Genomic DNA, 16,813 nt, shown 5'->3' with positions numbered 1-16,813 from the left:
AGACCTGGGAATTACTGCCCTTCCTGGTCAGATCCGTGAGAGGCTTGGCTAGCATGGAAAAGTCCCTGATGAACTTCCGATAATTGGCGAAGCCCAAAAAGCGCTGCAGGGAGCGAAGACCACTGGGCTGGGGCCACTGTAAGACAGCCGAAACCTTCTCAGGATCCATGGAGAACCCCTCAGCGGAAATGATGTAACCTAAGAAGGTTACCTGGGATCGGTGAAATTCGCATTTCTCAAGCTTACCGAACAGCTTGTTCTCTCGTAACCGTTGCAACACTCGTTTGACATCCAGAATGTGGGTCTCCGTGGACTCAGAATATACCAAGATGTCATCCAAATAGACCACCACACACTGCTGCAACAGGTCACGGAAAACATCGTTGATGAATTCCTGAAAGACTGCGGGCGCATTGCACAGCCCAAAGGGCATAACGAAGGATTCATAATGACCGGTCCTGGTGTTAAACGCGGTCTTCCACTCATCGCCCGCCTTGATCCTTACGAGGTTATAGGCCGCCCTCAGGTCGAGTTTGGTAAAGACCGTGGCCCCTTTAAGGCGATCGAACAGCTCGGAAATCAAGGGTATCGGGTAAGCGTTCTTGATCGTGATGCGATTGAGACCCCTGTAATCGATGCAAGGCCTCAACTCACCGCCCTTCTTTTTCACAAAGAAAAATCCAGCCCCTGCCGGGGACGAGGATTTGCGAATGTGTCCGCGTGAAAGCGCCTCCCTCACGTACTCCTCCATGGCCTCATTCTCTGCTACCGACAGTGGATAGACTTTGCCACGGGGAGGAACGGCACCAGATTGTAACTCGATGGCACAATCGTATGGGCGGTGCGGAGGTAGGGCAACCGCGCGCACCTTATCGAATACATCCCGGTACTCCTCGTATTCAGGGGGCAACAGAGAGTCTGAGGAAGTACACAGCAACTTGACAGGCCCATGGATGCAACTAGCCCCACACTGCGGTGACCACGAGAGGATCTCGGCCGATCTCCAATCGAAAATCGGATTATGCTTCTGGAGCCAGGGGTACCCCAAGACCACCGAGTAGTGTGGAGACGAAATAACCTGGAAGCAGACCGACTCTCTGTGGACGGCACCAATGGCTAACCCCACTGGAAGGGTATTATGAGTCACGTGTGGCGGCAGAAGGGGTCTGCCGTCTATCGCCTCAAGAGCCAGAGGAGAACCTCGAGCCTGCAGAGGAATGGAATTGGCGGCAGCGAACACACTATCAATGAACAAACCACCAGCACCAGAGTCCACCAACGCCTGGGTCGTCACCGAGCCCCCGACCCAGGAGAGGACAACAGTGATCAGTGGTTTGTCAACACGGGAAACCGGGGACGAGGAGACTCCACCCAAGATCTGCCCCCGACAGGATCTCAGGTGCGAGCGTTTCCCGGACGGTTCGGACATGCCAACCGAAAATGCCCACCGAGACCACAGTACATGCATCGGCCCTCGCGTCTCCGGAGTACCCTCTCCCCCTCGGACAGGCGAGCAAACCCCAGCTGCATGGGTTCACCCCCAGACAAGTCATCCCCAGGAGGCGTGGGAGGAGAGGGAGGCACGGGTGGGACAACAAAGGTAGGCGCCAATCTGTTAGGAGGCCTCCGCAGACTCTCCTTAAAGGAAGGTCTCTCCCTGAGTCTGGTGTCAATCAAAATCAGGAAAGAAATAAGAGACTCGAGCTCCACTGGTAGGTCCTTAGCTGCAACCTCATCCTTCAAGGCATCCGAGAGACCATGAGAGAAAGCAGCGACCAGAGCCTCATTATTCCAGCCCACCTCTGCTGCCAGGGTACGAAACTCAATGGCGTATTCAGCTACGGATCGTGAACCCTGTCTGATGGACATAAGGAGCTTCGCAGCAGAGGCAGCACGAGCCGGCACATCGAATACCTTCCGAAGAGAAGCAACAAAACCGGAAAACTCGGCAACCACCGGATTGTTGTTCTCCCATAAAGGGCTGGCCCAGGCCAAGGCCTTGTCCGAGAGCAGCGAGATTAAGAAGCCCACCTTTGATCTCTCAGTAGGAAAGGCATGTGGCAGCAACTCGAAATAAATGCCCACCTGGTTAAGGAAACCTCGGCACTGAGTTGGCTCTCCCCCAAAGCGCTGTGGAAGGATGGCAGAACCGGACATACCCCGAAACACCGCAGGCGCAACAACAGGTGTCGGGGTAGACTCTGGCGCAACAACCGGAGCGGCAGTAGGAGCGGGCCCAGGAGCGACAACCGACCCATCGGCAACGGGAGCGAAATGAGCCGTGCGTTCAAGCAGGGTTTGCAACGCCACGGCGAACTGACCCAACAGGTGATCCTGCTGATCAAGTCTGGCAACCAGCGAGGGTAGTGAGGATGGCCCTGTACCGTCAGAATTCATGGCCTGTGGTACCGTGCATTCAAGCAGGGTTTGCAACGCCACGGCGAACCGACCCAACAGGTGATCCTGCTGATCAAGTCTGGCAACCAGCGTGGGTAGCGAGGATGGCCCTGTACCGTCAGAATTCATGGCTTGGTCCTAATGTCACGGAACCATGAACCAGACGTACAACAACAGATAAGTGAAAATAAAAAAGCTTTATTGAAAAACAAGCTGTAAAGCAAAAGTCCAAACGGATGGCGAAACTGATGCAGAGTCTTTTGCGAAGCCAGGGGTCAGGAACCAGCAGGGTAGTCAGACGAAGCCAGGATCAGGAACCAGCAGGGTAGTCAGACGAAGCCAGGATCAGGAACCAGCAGGGTAGTCAGACGAAGCCAGGAACAGGAACCAGGAGCAGCAGCAGTCTTAGAAGCATGTGAACACAGGAGGACCAAGCAGGGAACTGAAGCCACAGACCTCCTATATATATGAGCTAGGCATCCAGCTCCTCCCAGTGGGAAGGAGGAGCCGCAGGGTGGGAGGCTACAAGAAACCCAGAAACCAAGATGGCCGCCAGCACATGTCAAACGAAGGAGAACAGCAAGAAGGTAAGACCATGACACCCAACTGAAGGAAAGGCTGAATACGTCCCACAGAATTCAGGTAAGGACTAACCTTCCACTGTTCACACCATGTAAAATAAGCCATCCAGGTGTAACGATGGACTATTTGAGAAGTGGACTGTTTGGCACGTAACGGCGCAGGAATGACTAATTCAGCCAGACCTCTACCTCCTAGGACTTGGGCTTCAACAGCCAGGAGCAGATGGGGAAGATCTTTAGAGGGAAGGCATATGTCAGGGAGAACTGATCCCATGGGGTCACCAGTAGATCCACTGCAAAGGTCTTTGGATCCCAAGACATGAGCTTCTCTACTTTGTTGGGGAATGCAAGACATGAATTTTCTTACATCAACATCTCTGGAAAACATCCCAAAACACTTCTGAATGAAAGGACCGCTCCCCCGAGCCTAGCTGCTGAGAAAGGACCGCTCCCCCGAGCCTAGCTGCTGAGAAAGGACCGCTCCCCCGAGCCTAGCTGCTGAGAAAGGACCGCTCCCCCGAGCCTAGCTGCTGAGAAAGGACCGCTCCCCCGAGCCTAGCTGCTGAGAAAGGACCGCTCCCCCGAGCCTAGCTGCTGAGAAAGGACCGCTCCCCCGAGCCTAGCTGCTGAGAAAGGACCGCTCCCCCGAGCCTAGCTGCTGAGAAAGGACCGCTCCCCCGAGCCTAGCTGCTGAGAAAGGACCGCTCCCCCGAGCCTAGCTGCTGAGAAAGGACCGCTCCCCCGAGCCTAGCTGCTGAGAAAGGACCGCTTCCCCGAGCCTAGCTGCTGAGAAAGGACCGCTCCCCCGAGCCTAGCTGCTGGTGGCTAAGAAAGCATGCCTGACAATTTTCTACACCCAGAATAGGAACGACTGAGAAAGCCAGAATATAATAATGTTCCCCCACAGCAGAATTAGGTCTGCTTTCATCTGAGCCGCTCAACTTCTAGTCCTCCCCTGGTGTAAAGCACAGCCGTGCCATTGTCTAACTGAATTCGAATCGGTAGTCCCTGAAGGATGAGGTGAGAAGCTTCCTGTAGGGACCATGTTCCCTCTACCATCACTGTCCTGAGCACACCTTCTCAGCCTCATAGACTGGCATCTATTGTGATCACCATCCAATTTAAAAGGAGAAAGGACTTCCCTCCCTTCAGCACCAGACTGTGTGTCCACCCCGCTAAAGAGTGTCTGGCCTCCACCGACAGACGCATGGGGCGATCTGGAGAGGAAGTTGACTTCTCCCACACAACTGGAATTTGGTGCTTTAAAAAGGTCTAGAGTGGACCCTTCCGGAGTTCCGAACGGTGCCGGACCCCGAGTTGTGGGGGGGGGGGGGGGGCGAGGGAATATATCAACTCTCCCACATTGCGACGGGATCGCACCTTTGCGGATTTGAAAGACTCCTGCTCGCTCCCAGAACATATGCTCTTTCGTTACTACCAACTTAGACATGCCTTCCAATCCCACTCGACATGCCTTCAAATCCCACTCGACATGCCCCCCATGGAGTCCCTTCCAGTCCTAGAGATAGGCAGGAGCACTGAACCTAGCCATCTGATTTCTATCCTATACTCGGAGCTCCACTCGCCCTCCTCCACCTCCATAGCATATGCCTTGAAGACTGGCTGGGAGTCGGAGGTGGGCGACATCGAGGACTGGGGCGATGCGCTTGAGGCGTGCCAGAAGAGGTCTCCCAAGCTCTCCAACAGGCTAACGCAGTTATTTATAGTTCACCGCACCTACCTCACCCCAGTTAGACTAGTGAGATACCGACCTAACCTCTCTCAGGAATGTCCTATGTGCCACTCCTCCCCGGGTACGTTTCATCCCCGCCATGACCAGGCTCCCACGTTTCATCGGCTACTCTGTCTCTGCCCCCGAATTCAGGCCTACTGGCAGCAGATAGTGGCCTTCCTCCATGACACCATGGGGTCCCCCCTTCGAATAGACCCCAAACAATGCCTATTGGGTATATACCCAGAGGAAGATATGGATAAATCCACGAAAATCTTTTTACAACATTCCCTCTTCGTGGCCAGGAAGTTGGTAGCCAGGCAATGGATGAGGGAACACCCCCCAGAATTCTCACACTGGCTGAAGGAAGTCAATGCCATTTTGCCGTATCACAAAATTATGTACAAGAATCGGGGTTGCCCCACGAAATATAATAAAATATGGGACCGGTGGCTCCACAGCCCGGCCACCTGTACCTAGTGACTCCGCTATCTATGATGCTATATGTGTGCCTTTTATCTAGTTGACCTGCACCTCTCTCGCTATGACTGTATTGTACAGAATGTTTTCATTCATGATTGCACTACGGTTTGTAACATGTTGGTATTTTTCACAAATAGTTACATAGTTAGTGAGGTTGAAAAAAGACATCAGTCCATCCAGTTCAACCTATGATGTGTGTGTGTGTTAGTACATTGTATACCCCTGTATGTTGTACATTGTATACCCCCTGTATGTTGTACATTGTATACCCCCTGTATGTTGTACATTGTATACCCCCTGTATGTTGTACATTGTATACCCCCTGTATGTTGTACATTGTATACCCCTGTATGTTGTGGTCTCTAAGGTGTCCATCTAATAGTTTTTTGAAACTATCGATGCTCCCTGCTGATACCACAGCTTGTGGAAGAGAATTCCACATCCTTACTGCTCTTACAAACTAAAATAAACTCTGTTTTTGAAAAAAAAGGTCTAGAGTGAGTTTGGGCATACAGAACTACCTTGAATAAGGGCACCATAAGACCAAGAACCCTTATGGGAAACCCTACTGAGGGTGGACAATGGGCCAGTACCTGCTAAACCGTGCCTGCAAACTCAGCAAGGACATTTGTGGAGGTGGGAGAAAGATTCAAGACAGGGTCATGTCCAGGACAAGGCCTAGGTAGTCTAAGTGATGAGTTGCAGTAAGAACACGGGACCTGTAACTTGTAAGCCATCTGTTGAATGTCATTGTGACAAAACATGGGCAGAGCAGGTTCTGTTCTCAGTAGAAGGTTGTCCAGATATGCCACATCATGAACCCTGAGAAAGTAAGGCAAGGAGCTGGGCCAACACCTTTATGAACATTTGAGGGGCTATGAACAAACCAAATCTGAGCGCCACCAATAGAAATATTTGATCCCACAAATCAAAGACATTGTTGATGTGGAGGATAAATGGGGACATGCCATAAAAATGTCCATTGAAGAGACAACAACTGAGCCGGCAGATTCCATGCGGAAGATTTGTATTCTCAGTATTTGTTGAGGACCTCGAGGTCTGAAATGGGGTGAAAGATTTCATTTGGTTTTTGAAGCCATGAACAAAACCTTTCTCCCTCCAGCAGGGGTAGATTTACCCCAAGGGCAGAAGCTTGTAGGGGGGCGATTTGAAGAGAAGAAGTTTGAAGTTATGAATTGGAATTCCAGTTGGTAGTTTTGGAGAATGACGGACTAAATACAAAGGTCTGGAGCGTCCCAAACTCTGAAGGCCACAAATACCGTCAGACATTTCCCTACTAGAGGAAGGGAGGGCGCCCCGTTTTCATGAAGGTTTGGGAGTCCAGGACTTGATTTGGAATCATTTTCTTTGTGCCGGTTTGGAAGTCAAGGTCTGTGGGGGAGGAACCCTTCTGAGTAGAGGTCGGGATTTACTTGCAGGAACCTTTCCCTTATATGGGGTCCTCACAGCTTTCATTGTCAGTATCCAATCACCTGAGGGAACCTACCTATAACCCAACCAGCTCTGCCGCCCTCCTGTGCGATCAAGAAACAATGTCGGGGTGTCCCATGTACAGAGGTGAGGGTGTGAATACAATGTCGGGGTGCCCCATGTACAGAGGTGAGGTGTGAATACAATGTCGGGGTGTCCCATGTACAGAGGTGAGGGTGTGAATACAATGTCGGGGTCCCCCATGTACAGAGGTGAGGGTGTGAATACAATGTCGGGGTCCCCCATGTAGAGAGGTGAGGTGTGAATACAATGTCGGGGTGCCCCATGTACAGAGGTGAGGTGTGAATACAATGTCGGGGTGTCAGTAGACAATATTGTGAGTGGCGGTACATGGCGGAGTGTCAGTAAATGGGGTGTTGGCAGAATGTCGGGGTGTCAGTAAATGGGGTGTTGGCAGAATGTCGGGGTGTCAGTAAATGGGGTGTTGGCAGAATGTCGGGGGTCAGTAAATGGGGTGTTGGCAGAATGTGGGGGTGTCAGTAAATGGGGTGTTGGCAGAATGTGGGGGTGTCAGTAAATGGGGTGTTGGCAGAATGTGGGGGTGTCAGTAAATGGGGTGTTGGCAGAATGTGGGGGTGTCAGTAAATGGGGTGTTGGCAGAATGTCGGGGGTCAGTAAATGGGGTGTTGGAAGATTTTGGGGTGTCAGTAAATGGGGTGTTGGCAGAATGTGGGGGTGTCAGTAAATGGGGTGTTGGCAGAATGTGGGGGTGTCAGTAAATGGGGTGTTGGCAGAATGTGGGGGTGTCAGTAAATGGGGTGTTGGCAGAATGTGGGGGTGTCAGTATATGGGGTGTTGGCAGAATGTGGGGGTGTCAGTAAATGGGGTGTTGGCAGAATGTGGGGGTGTCAGTAAATGGGGTGTTGGCAGAATGTGGGGGTGTCAGTAAATGGGGTGTTGGCAGAATGTGGGGGTGTCAGTAAATAAGGTGTTGGCAGAATGTCGGGGTGTCAGTATATGGGGTGTTGGCAGAATGTCGGGGTGTCAGTAAATGGGGTGTTGGCAGAATGTCGGGGGTCAGTAAATGGGGTGTTGGCAGAATGTCGGGGTGTCAGTAAATGGGGTGTATTGCTGACATACCTCCACTCTCAGTCCGTTTTGGGGTGATGAGAAATTGGGGAAGAAGCGCCACCTGTAGGATGGAGAGAGGAACTTCAGTATCATACATGGGAGTGGTAGCAATGGGGGAAGGGAGAGTTGTGAACAGGGAGGAGGTGGGGGGGGGGGTATAGGGAGGAGGAGAAAGGAGGGGGGGGGAGATGTAAATGTGGGGAGGTATAGGGAGGAAAAGGAAGGGGGAGGGAGATGTGAGGGTGAGTTGAGATGTGAGTGGGGGGTATAGGGAGGAGGAGTAGAAGGAGGGGGGGGGGTGGTCGGGAGATGTGAGTGGGGGGGGGGTTTAGGGAGGAGGAGTAGAAGAAGAAGAAGAAGGGGAGGAGGTACGGGGGGGGGGATATAGGGAGAAGGAGTAGAAGGGGGGGAAGTGAGTGGGGGGGGGGTGAGGAGGAGGAGTAGAAGGAAGGGGGGAGGAGGTACGGGGGGATATAGGGAGGAGGAGTAGAAGGAAGGGAGGGAGATGTGAGGGGGGGGGAGATGTAAGAGGGGGTTTAGGGAGGAGGAGTAGAAAGAAGGAAGGGGGGGATGTGGGGGGGGGTATAGGGAGGAGGAGTAGAAAGAAGGAAGGGGGGGATGTGGGGGGGGGTATAGGGAGGAGGAGTAGAAGGAAGGGGGTGGGGAGATGTGAGTGGGGGGTATAGGGAAGAGTAGAAGTGGGGGGGGGGGGAAATGCGAGTGGGGGGTATAGGGAGGAGGAGCAGAAGGAAGGGGGGAGAAGTGAGTGGGGGGGAGATGTGAGTAGGGGGGAGGAAGTACTGGGGGGTGATATAGGGAGGAGAAGAAGGAAGGGGGGGAGATGTGAGAGGGGGGTATAGGGAGGAGTAGAAGGAAGGGGGGGGAGGAGGAGGTACAGGGGGGTTGATATAGGGGGAGAAGGAGTGGAAGGGGGGGGGAGAAGGAGTGGAAGGGGGGGGGGGAGAAGGAGTGGAAGGGGGGGGGGGAGAAGGAGTGGAAGGGGGGGAGAGATGTGAGGGGGGTATAGGGAGGAGGAGTAGAGGGAAGGGGGGGGGAGATGTGAGTGCGGGGGGGGGGGGGTGATATAGGGAAGAGTAGAAAGAAGGGGGGAGAGATGTGAGGGGGGGAGATGTGAGTGGGGAGGAGGTACGGGGGGTTATAGGGAGGAGGAGTAGAAGGAAGGGGGAGATGTGAGGGGGGTATAGGGAGGAGGAGTAGAGGGAAGGGGGGGGGAGATGTGAGTGGGGGGGAGATGTGAGTGGGGAGGAGGTACGGGGGGTTATAGGGAGGAGGAGTAGAAGGAAGGGGGAGATGTGAGGGGGGTATAGGGAGGAGGAGTAGAGGGAAGGGGGGGGGGAGATGTGAGTGCGGGGGGATGATATTAGGGAGGAGTAGAAGGAAGGGGGGGAGAGATGTGGGGGGGTATAGGGAGGAGGAATGGAAGGGGGAATGTGAGTGGGGGGGGGGGGGGAGGAGTGGAAGGTGATATAGGGAGGAGTAGAAGGAAGGGGGGGGATGTGAGGGGGGTATAGGGAGGAGTGGAATGGGGAGGGAGAAGGAGTGGAAGGGGGGGAGATGTGAGGGGGGGGGGGAGGTACGGGGGGTATAGGGAGGAGAAGTGAGATGTGAGGGGGGTTTAGGGAGGAGGAGTGGAAGGGGGGGGTACGGGGGGTAGGGCGGTGATATAGGGAGGAGTGGAATGGGGAGGGAGAAGAAGGAGTAGAAGGAAGGGGGGAGATGTGAGTGGGGTATAGGGAGGAGGAGTGGAATGGGGGAAGGGGAGATGTGAATGGGGGGGTACGGGGGGAGTGATATAGGGAGGAGTAGAAGGAAGGGGGGGGGGGGAGATGTGAGTGGGGGGGGAGGAGTGGAAGGGGGGGGGTGATGTAGGGAGAAGAAGGAAGGGGGAGATGTGAGGGAAGGTATAGGGAGCAGGAGTGGAATATGGGGGGGGGGGGGTGACATAGGGAGGAGTAGAAGGAAGGGGGGGGATGTGAAGGGGGGGGGGGAGATACGGGGGGGTAATATAGAGAGGAGTAGAGGGAAGGGGGGTTGATGTGAGTGGGGGGGGGAGTGGAGGGGGGGTGATGTAGGGAGGAAGGAGAAGAAGGAAGGGGGGAGATGTGAGGGGGGTATAGGGAGGAGGAGTAGAAGGAAGGGGGTGGGGAGATGTGAGTGGGGGGGGGAGGTACGGGGGATATAGGAAGGAGGAGTAGAGGGAAGGGGGGGAGATGTAAGTGGGGGGTATAGGGAAAAGTAGAAGTGGGGGGGGGAGATGCGAGTGGGGGGTATAGGGAGGAGGAGCAGAAGGAAGGGGGGACAAGTGAGTGGGGGGGAGGAAGAGGAGTAGAAGGGGGGAGATGTGAGTAGGGGGGAGGAGGTACTGGGGGGTGATATAGGGAGGAGAAGGAAGGGGGGTGTGCGGGCGGGGTATAGGGAGGAGGAGTGAGATGTGAGGGGGTGATATAGGGAGGAGTAGAAGGAAGGGGGGGGGGAGATGTGAGAGGGGGGTATAGGGAGGAGTAGAAGGAAGGGGGGGAGATGTGAGGGGAGGGGGGAGGAGGAGGTACAGGGGGGCTGATATAGGGGGAGAAGGAGTGGAAGGGGGGGGGGGAGAGATGTCAGGGGGGTATAGGGAGGAGGAGTAGAGGGAAGGGGGGGGGGAGATGTGAGGGGGGAGATGTGAGTGGGGAGGAGGTACGGGGGGTTATAGGGAGGAGGAGTAGAAGGAAGGGGGGAGATGTGAGGGGGGTATAGGGAGGAGGAGTAGAGGGAAGGGGGGGGGGGGAGATGTGAGTGCGGGGGGATGATATAGGGAAAAGTAGAAGGAAGGGGGGGAGAGATGTGGGGGGGTATAGGGAGGAGGAATGGAAGGGGGAATGTGAGTGGGGGGGGGAGGAGGAGTGGAAGGTGATATAGGGAGGAGTAGAAGGAAGGGGGGGGGGATGTGAGGGGGGTATAGGGAGGAGTGGAATGGGGAGGGAGAAGGAGTGGAAGGGGGGGAGATGTGAGGGGGGTACGGGGGGTATAGGGAGGAGAAGTGAGATGTGAGGGGGGGTTTAGGGAGGAGGAGTGGAAGGGGGGGGTAAGGGGGGGGTGGGGCGGTGATATAGGGAGGAGTAGAATGGGGAGGGAGAAGGAGTAGAAGGAAGGGGGGGGGGTGTGAGGGGAGGTATAGGGAGGAGGAGTGGAATATGGGGGGGGAGATGTGGGGGGGTGACATAGGGAGGAGTAGAAGGAAGGGGGGGGATGTGAAGGGGGGGGGAGGAGATACAGGGGGGTAATATAGAGAGGAGTAGAAAGAAGGGGGGGTTGATGTGAGTGGGGGGGGGGGGGAGTGGAAGGGGGGGTGATGTAGGGAGGAGAAGAAGGAAGGGGGGAGATGTGAGGGGGGTATAGGGAGGAGTGGATTGGGGGGGGGGGGGAGATGTGAGTGGGGGAGGGGGTGATATAGGGAGGAGGAGTAGAAGGAAGGGGGTGGGGAGATGTGAGTGGGGGGGGGAGGTACGGGGGGATATAGGAAGGAGGAGTAGAGGGAAGGGGGGGAGATGTAAGTGGGGGGTATAGGGAAGAGTAGAGGGGGGGGGGGAGATGCGAGTGGGGGGTATAGAGAGGAGGAGCAGAAGGAAGGGGGGAGAAGTGAGTGGGGGGGAGGAAGAGGAGTAGAAGGGGGGGGGAGATGCGAGTAGGGGGGAGGAGGTACTGGGGGGTGATATAGGGAGGAGAAGAAGGAAGGGGGGGGAGATGTGAGGGGAGGGGGGGAGGAGGAGGTACAGGGGGGTTGATATAGGGGGGAGAAGGAGTGGAAGGGGGGGGAGAAGGAGTGGAAGGGGGGGAGAGATGTCAGGGGGGTATAGGGAGGAGGAGTAGAGGGAAGGGGGGGGAGATGTGAGTGCGGGGGGGGGGGGGTTATATAGGGAAGAGTAGAAAGAAGGGGGGAGAGATGTGAGGGGGGGGGGGAGATGTGAGTGGGGAGGAGGTATGGGGGGTTATAGGGAGGAGGAGTAGAAGGAAGGGGGGAGATGTGAGGGGGGTATAGGGAGGAGGAGTAGAGGGAAGGGGGGGGAGATGTGAGTGCGGGGGGGTGATATAGGGAGGAGTAGAAGGAGGGGGGGAGAGATGTGGGGGGGTATAGGGAGGAGGAATGGAAGGGGGAATGTGAGTGGGGGGGAGGAGGAGTGGAAGGTGATATAGGGAGGAGTAGAAGGAAGGGGGGGGGATGTGAGGGGGGTATAGGGAGGAGTGGAATGGGGAGGGAGAAGGAGTGGAAGGGGGGGGAGATGTGAGGGGGGGGAGGTACGGGGAGTATAGGGAGGAGATGTGAGGGGGGTTTAGGGAGGAGGAGTGGAAGGGGGGGGGTACGGGGGGGTGGGGCGGTGATATAGGGAGGAGTGTAATGGGGAGGGAGAAGGAGTAGAAGGAAGGGGGGGTGTGAGGGGTTTATAGGGAGGAGGAGTGGAATGGGGGAACAGGAGATGTGAGTGGGGGGGTACGGGGGGAGTGATATAGGGAGGAGTAGAAGGAAAGGGGGGGAGATGTGAGTGGGGGGGGGAGGAGTGGAAGGGGGGGTGATGTAGGGAGAAGAAGGAAGGGGGGAGATGTGAGGGGAGGTATAGGGAGGAGGAGTGGAATATGGGGGGGGGAGATGTGGGGGGGGGTGACATAGGGAGGAGTAGAAGGAAGGGGGGGATGTGAAGGGGGGGGGAGGATATACAGGGGGGTAATATAGAGAGGAGTAGAAAGAAGGGGGGGTTGATGTGAGTGGGGGGGGGGTGGAAGGGGGGGTGATGTAGGGAGGAGAAGAAGGAAGGGGGAGATGAAAGGGGGGTATAGGGAGGAGTGGAATGGGGGGGGGAAATGTGAGTGGGGGAGGGGGGTGATATAGGGAGGAGGAGTAGAAGGAAGGGGGGGATGTGAAGGGGGGGGAGGAGATACAGGGGGGTAATATAGAGAGGAGTAGAAAGAAGGGGGGGTTGATGTGAGTGGGGGGGGTGGAAGGGGGGGTGATGTAGGGAGGAGAAGAAGGAAGGGGGGAGATGTCAGGGGGGTATAGGGAGGAGGAGTAGAGGGAAGGGGGGGAGATGTGAGTGGGGGGGGGGGGGTTATATAGGGAAGAGTAGAAAGAAGGGGGGAGAGATGTGAGGGGGGGAGATGTGAGTGGGGAGGAGGTATGGGGGGTTATAGGGAGGAGGAGTAGAAGGAAGGGGGGAGATGTGAGGGGGGTATAGGGAGGAGGAGTAGAGGGAAGGGGGGGGGGGGAGATGTGAGTGCGGGGGGGTGATATAGGGAGGAGTAGAAGGAGGGGGGGAGAGATGTGGGGGGGGTATAGGGAGGAGGAATGGAAGGGGGAATGTGAGTGGGGGGGGAGGAGGAGTGGAAGGTGATATAGGGAGGAGTAGAAGGAAGGGGGGAGATGTGAGGGGGTATAGGGAGGAGTGGAATGGGAGGGAGAAGGAGTGGAAGGGGGGGAGATGTGAGGGGGGTTTAGGGAGGAGGAGTGGAAGGGGGGGGTACGGGGGGGTGGGGCGGTGATATAGGGAGGAGTGTAATGGGGAGGGAGAAGGAGTAGAAGGAAGGGGGGGGTGTGAGGGGGGTATAGGGAGGAGGAGTGGAATGGGGGAACAGGAGATGTGAGTGGGGGGGTACGGGGGGAGTGATATAGGGAGGAGTAGAAGGAAAGGGGGGGGAGATGTGAGTGGGGGGGAGGAGTGGAAGGGGGGGTGATGTAGGGAGAAGAAGGAAGGGGGGAGATGTGAGGGGAGGTATAGGGAGGAGGAGTGGAATATGGGGGGGGGGAGATGTGGGGGGGGGTGACATAGGGAGGAGTAGAAGGAAGGGGGGGATGTGAAGGGGGGGGAGGAGATACGGGGGGGTAATATAGAGAGGAGTAGAAAGAAGGGGGGGTTGATGTGAGTGGGGGGGGTGGAAGGGGGGGTGATGTAGGGAGGAGAAGAAGGAAGGGGGGAGATGTGAGGGGGGTATAGGGAGGAGTGGAATGGGGGGGGGGGGGAGATGTGAGTGGGGGAGGGGGGTGATATAGGGAGGAGGAGTAGAAGGAAGGGGGGGATGTGAAGGGGGGGGAGGAGATACAGGGGGGTAATATAGAGAGGAGTAGAAAGAAGGGGGGGTTGATGTGAGTGGGGGGGGGGGGTGGAAGGGGGGGTGATGTAGGGAGGAGAAGAAGGAAGGGGGGAGATGTCAGGGGGGTATAGGGAGGAGGAGTAGAGGGAAGGGGGGGGAGATGTGAGTGCGGGGGGGTGATATAGGGAGGAGTAGAAGGAGGGGGGAGAGATGTGGGGGGGTATAGGGAGGAGGAATGGAAGGGGGAATGTGAGTGGGGGGGAGGAGGAGTGGAAGGTGATATAGGGAGGAGTAGAAGGAAGGGGGGAGATGTGAGGGGGGTATAGGGAGGAGTGGAATGGGGAGGGAGAAGGAGTGGAAGGGGGGGAGATGTGAGGGGGGGGGTACGGGGAGTATAGGGAGGAGATGTGAGGGGGGTTTAGGGAGGAGGAGTGGAAGGGGGGGGTACGGGGGGGTGGGGCGGTGATATAGGGAGGAGTGTAATGGGGAGGGAGAAGGAGTAGAAGGAAGGGGGGGGTGTGAGGGGGGTATAGGGAGGAGGAGTGGAATGGGGGAACAGGAGATGTGAGTGGGGGGGTACGGGGGGAGTAATATAGGGAGGAGTAGAAGGAAAGGGGGGGAGATGTGAGTGGGGGGGGAGGAGATGTGAGGGGAGGTATAGGGAGGAGGAGTGGAATATGGGGAGGGGAGATGTGGGGGGGGGGTGACATAGGGAGGAGTAGAAGGAAGGGGGGGATGTGAAGGGGGGGGAGGAGATACAGGGGGGTAATATAGAGAGGAGTAGAAAGAAGGGGGGGTTGATGTGAGTGGGGGGGGGGGGTGGAAGGGGGGGTGATGTAGGGAGGAGAAGAAGGAAGGGGGGAGATGTGAGGGGGGTATAGGGAGGAGTGGAATGGGGGGGGGGAGATGTGAGTGGGGGAGGGGGGTGATATAGGGAGGAGGAGTAGAAGGAAGGGGGGGATGTGAAGGGGAGGAGGAGATACAGGGGGGTAATATAGAGAGGAGTAGAAAGAAGGGGGGTTGATGTGAGTGGGGGGGGGGGGGTGGAAGGGGGGGTGATGTAGGGAGGAGAAGAAGGAAGGGGGGAGATGTCAGGGGGGTATAGGGAGGAGGAGTAGAGGGAAGGGGGGGGAGATGTGAGTGCAGGGGGGTGATATAGGGAGGAGTAGAAGGAGGGGGGGAGAGATGTGGGGGGGTATAGGGAGGAGGAATGGAAGGGGAATGTGAGTGGGGGGGGGAGGAGGAGTGGAAGGTGATATAGGGAGGAGTAGAAGGAAGGGGGGAGATGTGAGGGGGGTATAGGGAGGAGTGGAATGGGGAGGGAGAAGGAGTGGAAGGGGGGGGAGATGTGAGGGGGGGGGTACGGGGAGTATAGGGAGGAGATGTGAGGGGGGTTTAGGGAGGAGGAGTGGAAGGGGGGGGGGGGGGTACGGGGGGGTGGGGCGGTGATATAGGGAGGAGTGTAATGGGGAGGGAGAAGGAGTAGAAGGAAGGGGGGGGGTGTGAGGGGGGTATAGGGAGGAGGAGTGGAATGGGGGAAGGGGAGATGTGAGTGGGGGGGTACGGGGGGAGTAATATAGGGAGGAGTAGAAAGAAGGGGGGGGGGGTTGATGTGAGTGGGGGGGGGGAGTGGAAGGGGGGGTGATGTAGGGAGAAGAAGGAAGGGGAGAGATGTGAGGGGAGGTATAGGGAGGAGGAGTGGAATATGGGGGGGGGGGGGTGACATAGGGAGGAGTAGAAGGAAGGGGGGATGTGAAGGGGGGGGGGGAGGAGATACAGGGGGGTAATATAGAGAGGAGTAGAAAGAAGGGGGGGTTGATGTGAGTGGGGGGGGTGATGTAGGGAGGAGAAGAAGGAAGGGGGGAGATGTGAGGGGGGTATAGGGAGGAGTGGAATGGGGGGGGGGGGAGATGTGAGTGGGGGAGGGGGGTGATATAGGGAGGAGGAGTAGAAGGAAGGGGGGGATGTGAAGGGGGAGGAGGAGATACAGGGGGGTAATATAGAGAGGAGTAGAAAGAAGGGGGGTTGATGTGAGTGGGGGGGGGGGGTGGAAGGAGAAGAAGGAAGGGGGGAGATGTCAGGGGGGTATAGGGAGGAGGGGTAGAGGGAAGGGGGGGGGAGATGTGAGTGCAGGGGGGTGATATAGGGAGGAGTAGAAGGGAGGGGGGGAGAGATGTGGGGGGGTATAGGGAGGAGGAATGGAAGGGGGAATGTGAGTGGGGGGGGGGAGGAGGAGTGGAAGGTGATATAGGGAGGAGTAGAAGGAAGGGGGGAGATGTGAGGGGGGTATAGGGAGGAGTGGAATGGGGAGGGAGAAGGAGTGGAAGGGGGGAGGAGATGTGAGGGGGGTTTAGGGAGGAGGAGTGGAAGGGGGGAAGGGGAGATGTGAGTGGGGGGGGTACGGGGGGAGTAATATAGGGAGGAGTAGAAAGAAGGGGGGGGGTTGATGTGAGTGGGGGGGGGAGTGGAAGGGGGGGTGATGTAGGGAGAAGAAGGAAGGGGGGAGATGTGAGGGGAGGTATAGGGAGGAGGAGTGGAATATGGGGGGGGGGTGACATAGGGAGGAGTAGAAGGAAGGGGGGGATGTGAAGGGGGGGGGGAGGAGATACAGGGGGGTAATATAGAGAGGAGTAGAAAGAAGGGGGGGAGATGTGAGTGGGGGGGGTGGAAGGGGGGGTGATGTAGGGAGAAGAAGGAAGGGGGGAGATGTGAGGAGAGGTATAGGGAGGAGGAGTGGAATATGGGGGGGGGGGGAGATGTGGGGGGTGATGTAGGGAGGAGTAGAGGCAGGGGGGGAGATGTGAAGGGCGGGCGGGGGAGGAGGTAAGGGGGGTAATATTAGGGGAAATGTCACCTCTCTCCGCACTCTCCTCACTGATCTCACTACCGCCGCCATCTTCACCTCACACTGACCGGAGAAAAAACCCGCCCACCTCCGCCATCTTCCTGAAGACCA

At 56.8% G+C, this 16,813-nt stretch overlaps 1 protein-coding gene across 1 annotated transcript in view; it reads right to left on the bottom strand.

Annotated features, from left to right (window-relative positions):
• Positions 1-16,813, bottom strand: part of NDUFV3 (NADH:ubiquinone oxidoreductase subunit V3) — a 30,872-nt gene extending 14,059 nt beyond the window's left edge. The window contains exons 1-2 of the mRNA XM_082247902.1: positions 16,712-16,813; positions 7,786-7,837 (exon numbers count right to left, since the gene is read on the bottom strand). Coding sequence (XP_082104028.1) covers positions 7,786-7,837; positions 16,712-16,753 — 94 coding nt within the window. The 5' untranslated portion in view covers positions 16,754-16,813. The remainder of the gene's footprint in view (positions 1-7,785; positions 7,838-16,711) is intronic.

The sequence above is a fragment of the Pelophylax lessonae genome (assembly GCF_965119305.1).
Source record: "Pelophylax lessonae genome assembly, chromosome: 2".
NCBI lineage: Eukaryota > Metazoa > Chordata > Amphibia > Anura > Ranidae > Pelophylax > Pelophylax lessonae.
This window is presented reverse-complemented; position numbering and strand designations above follow the sequence as displayed.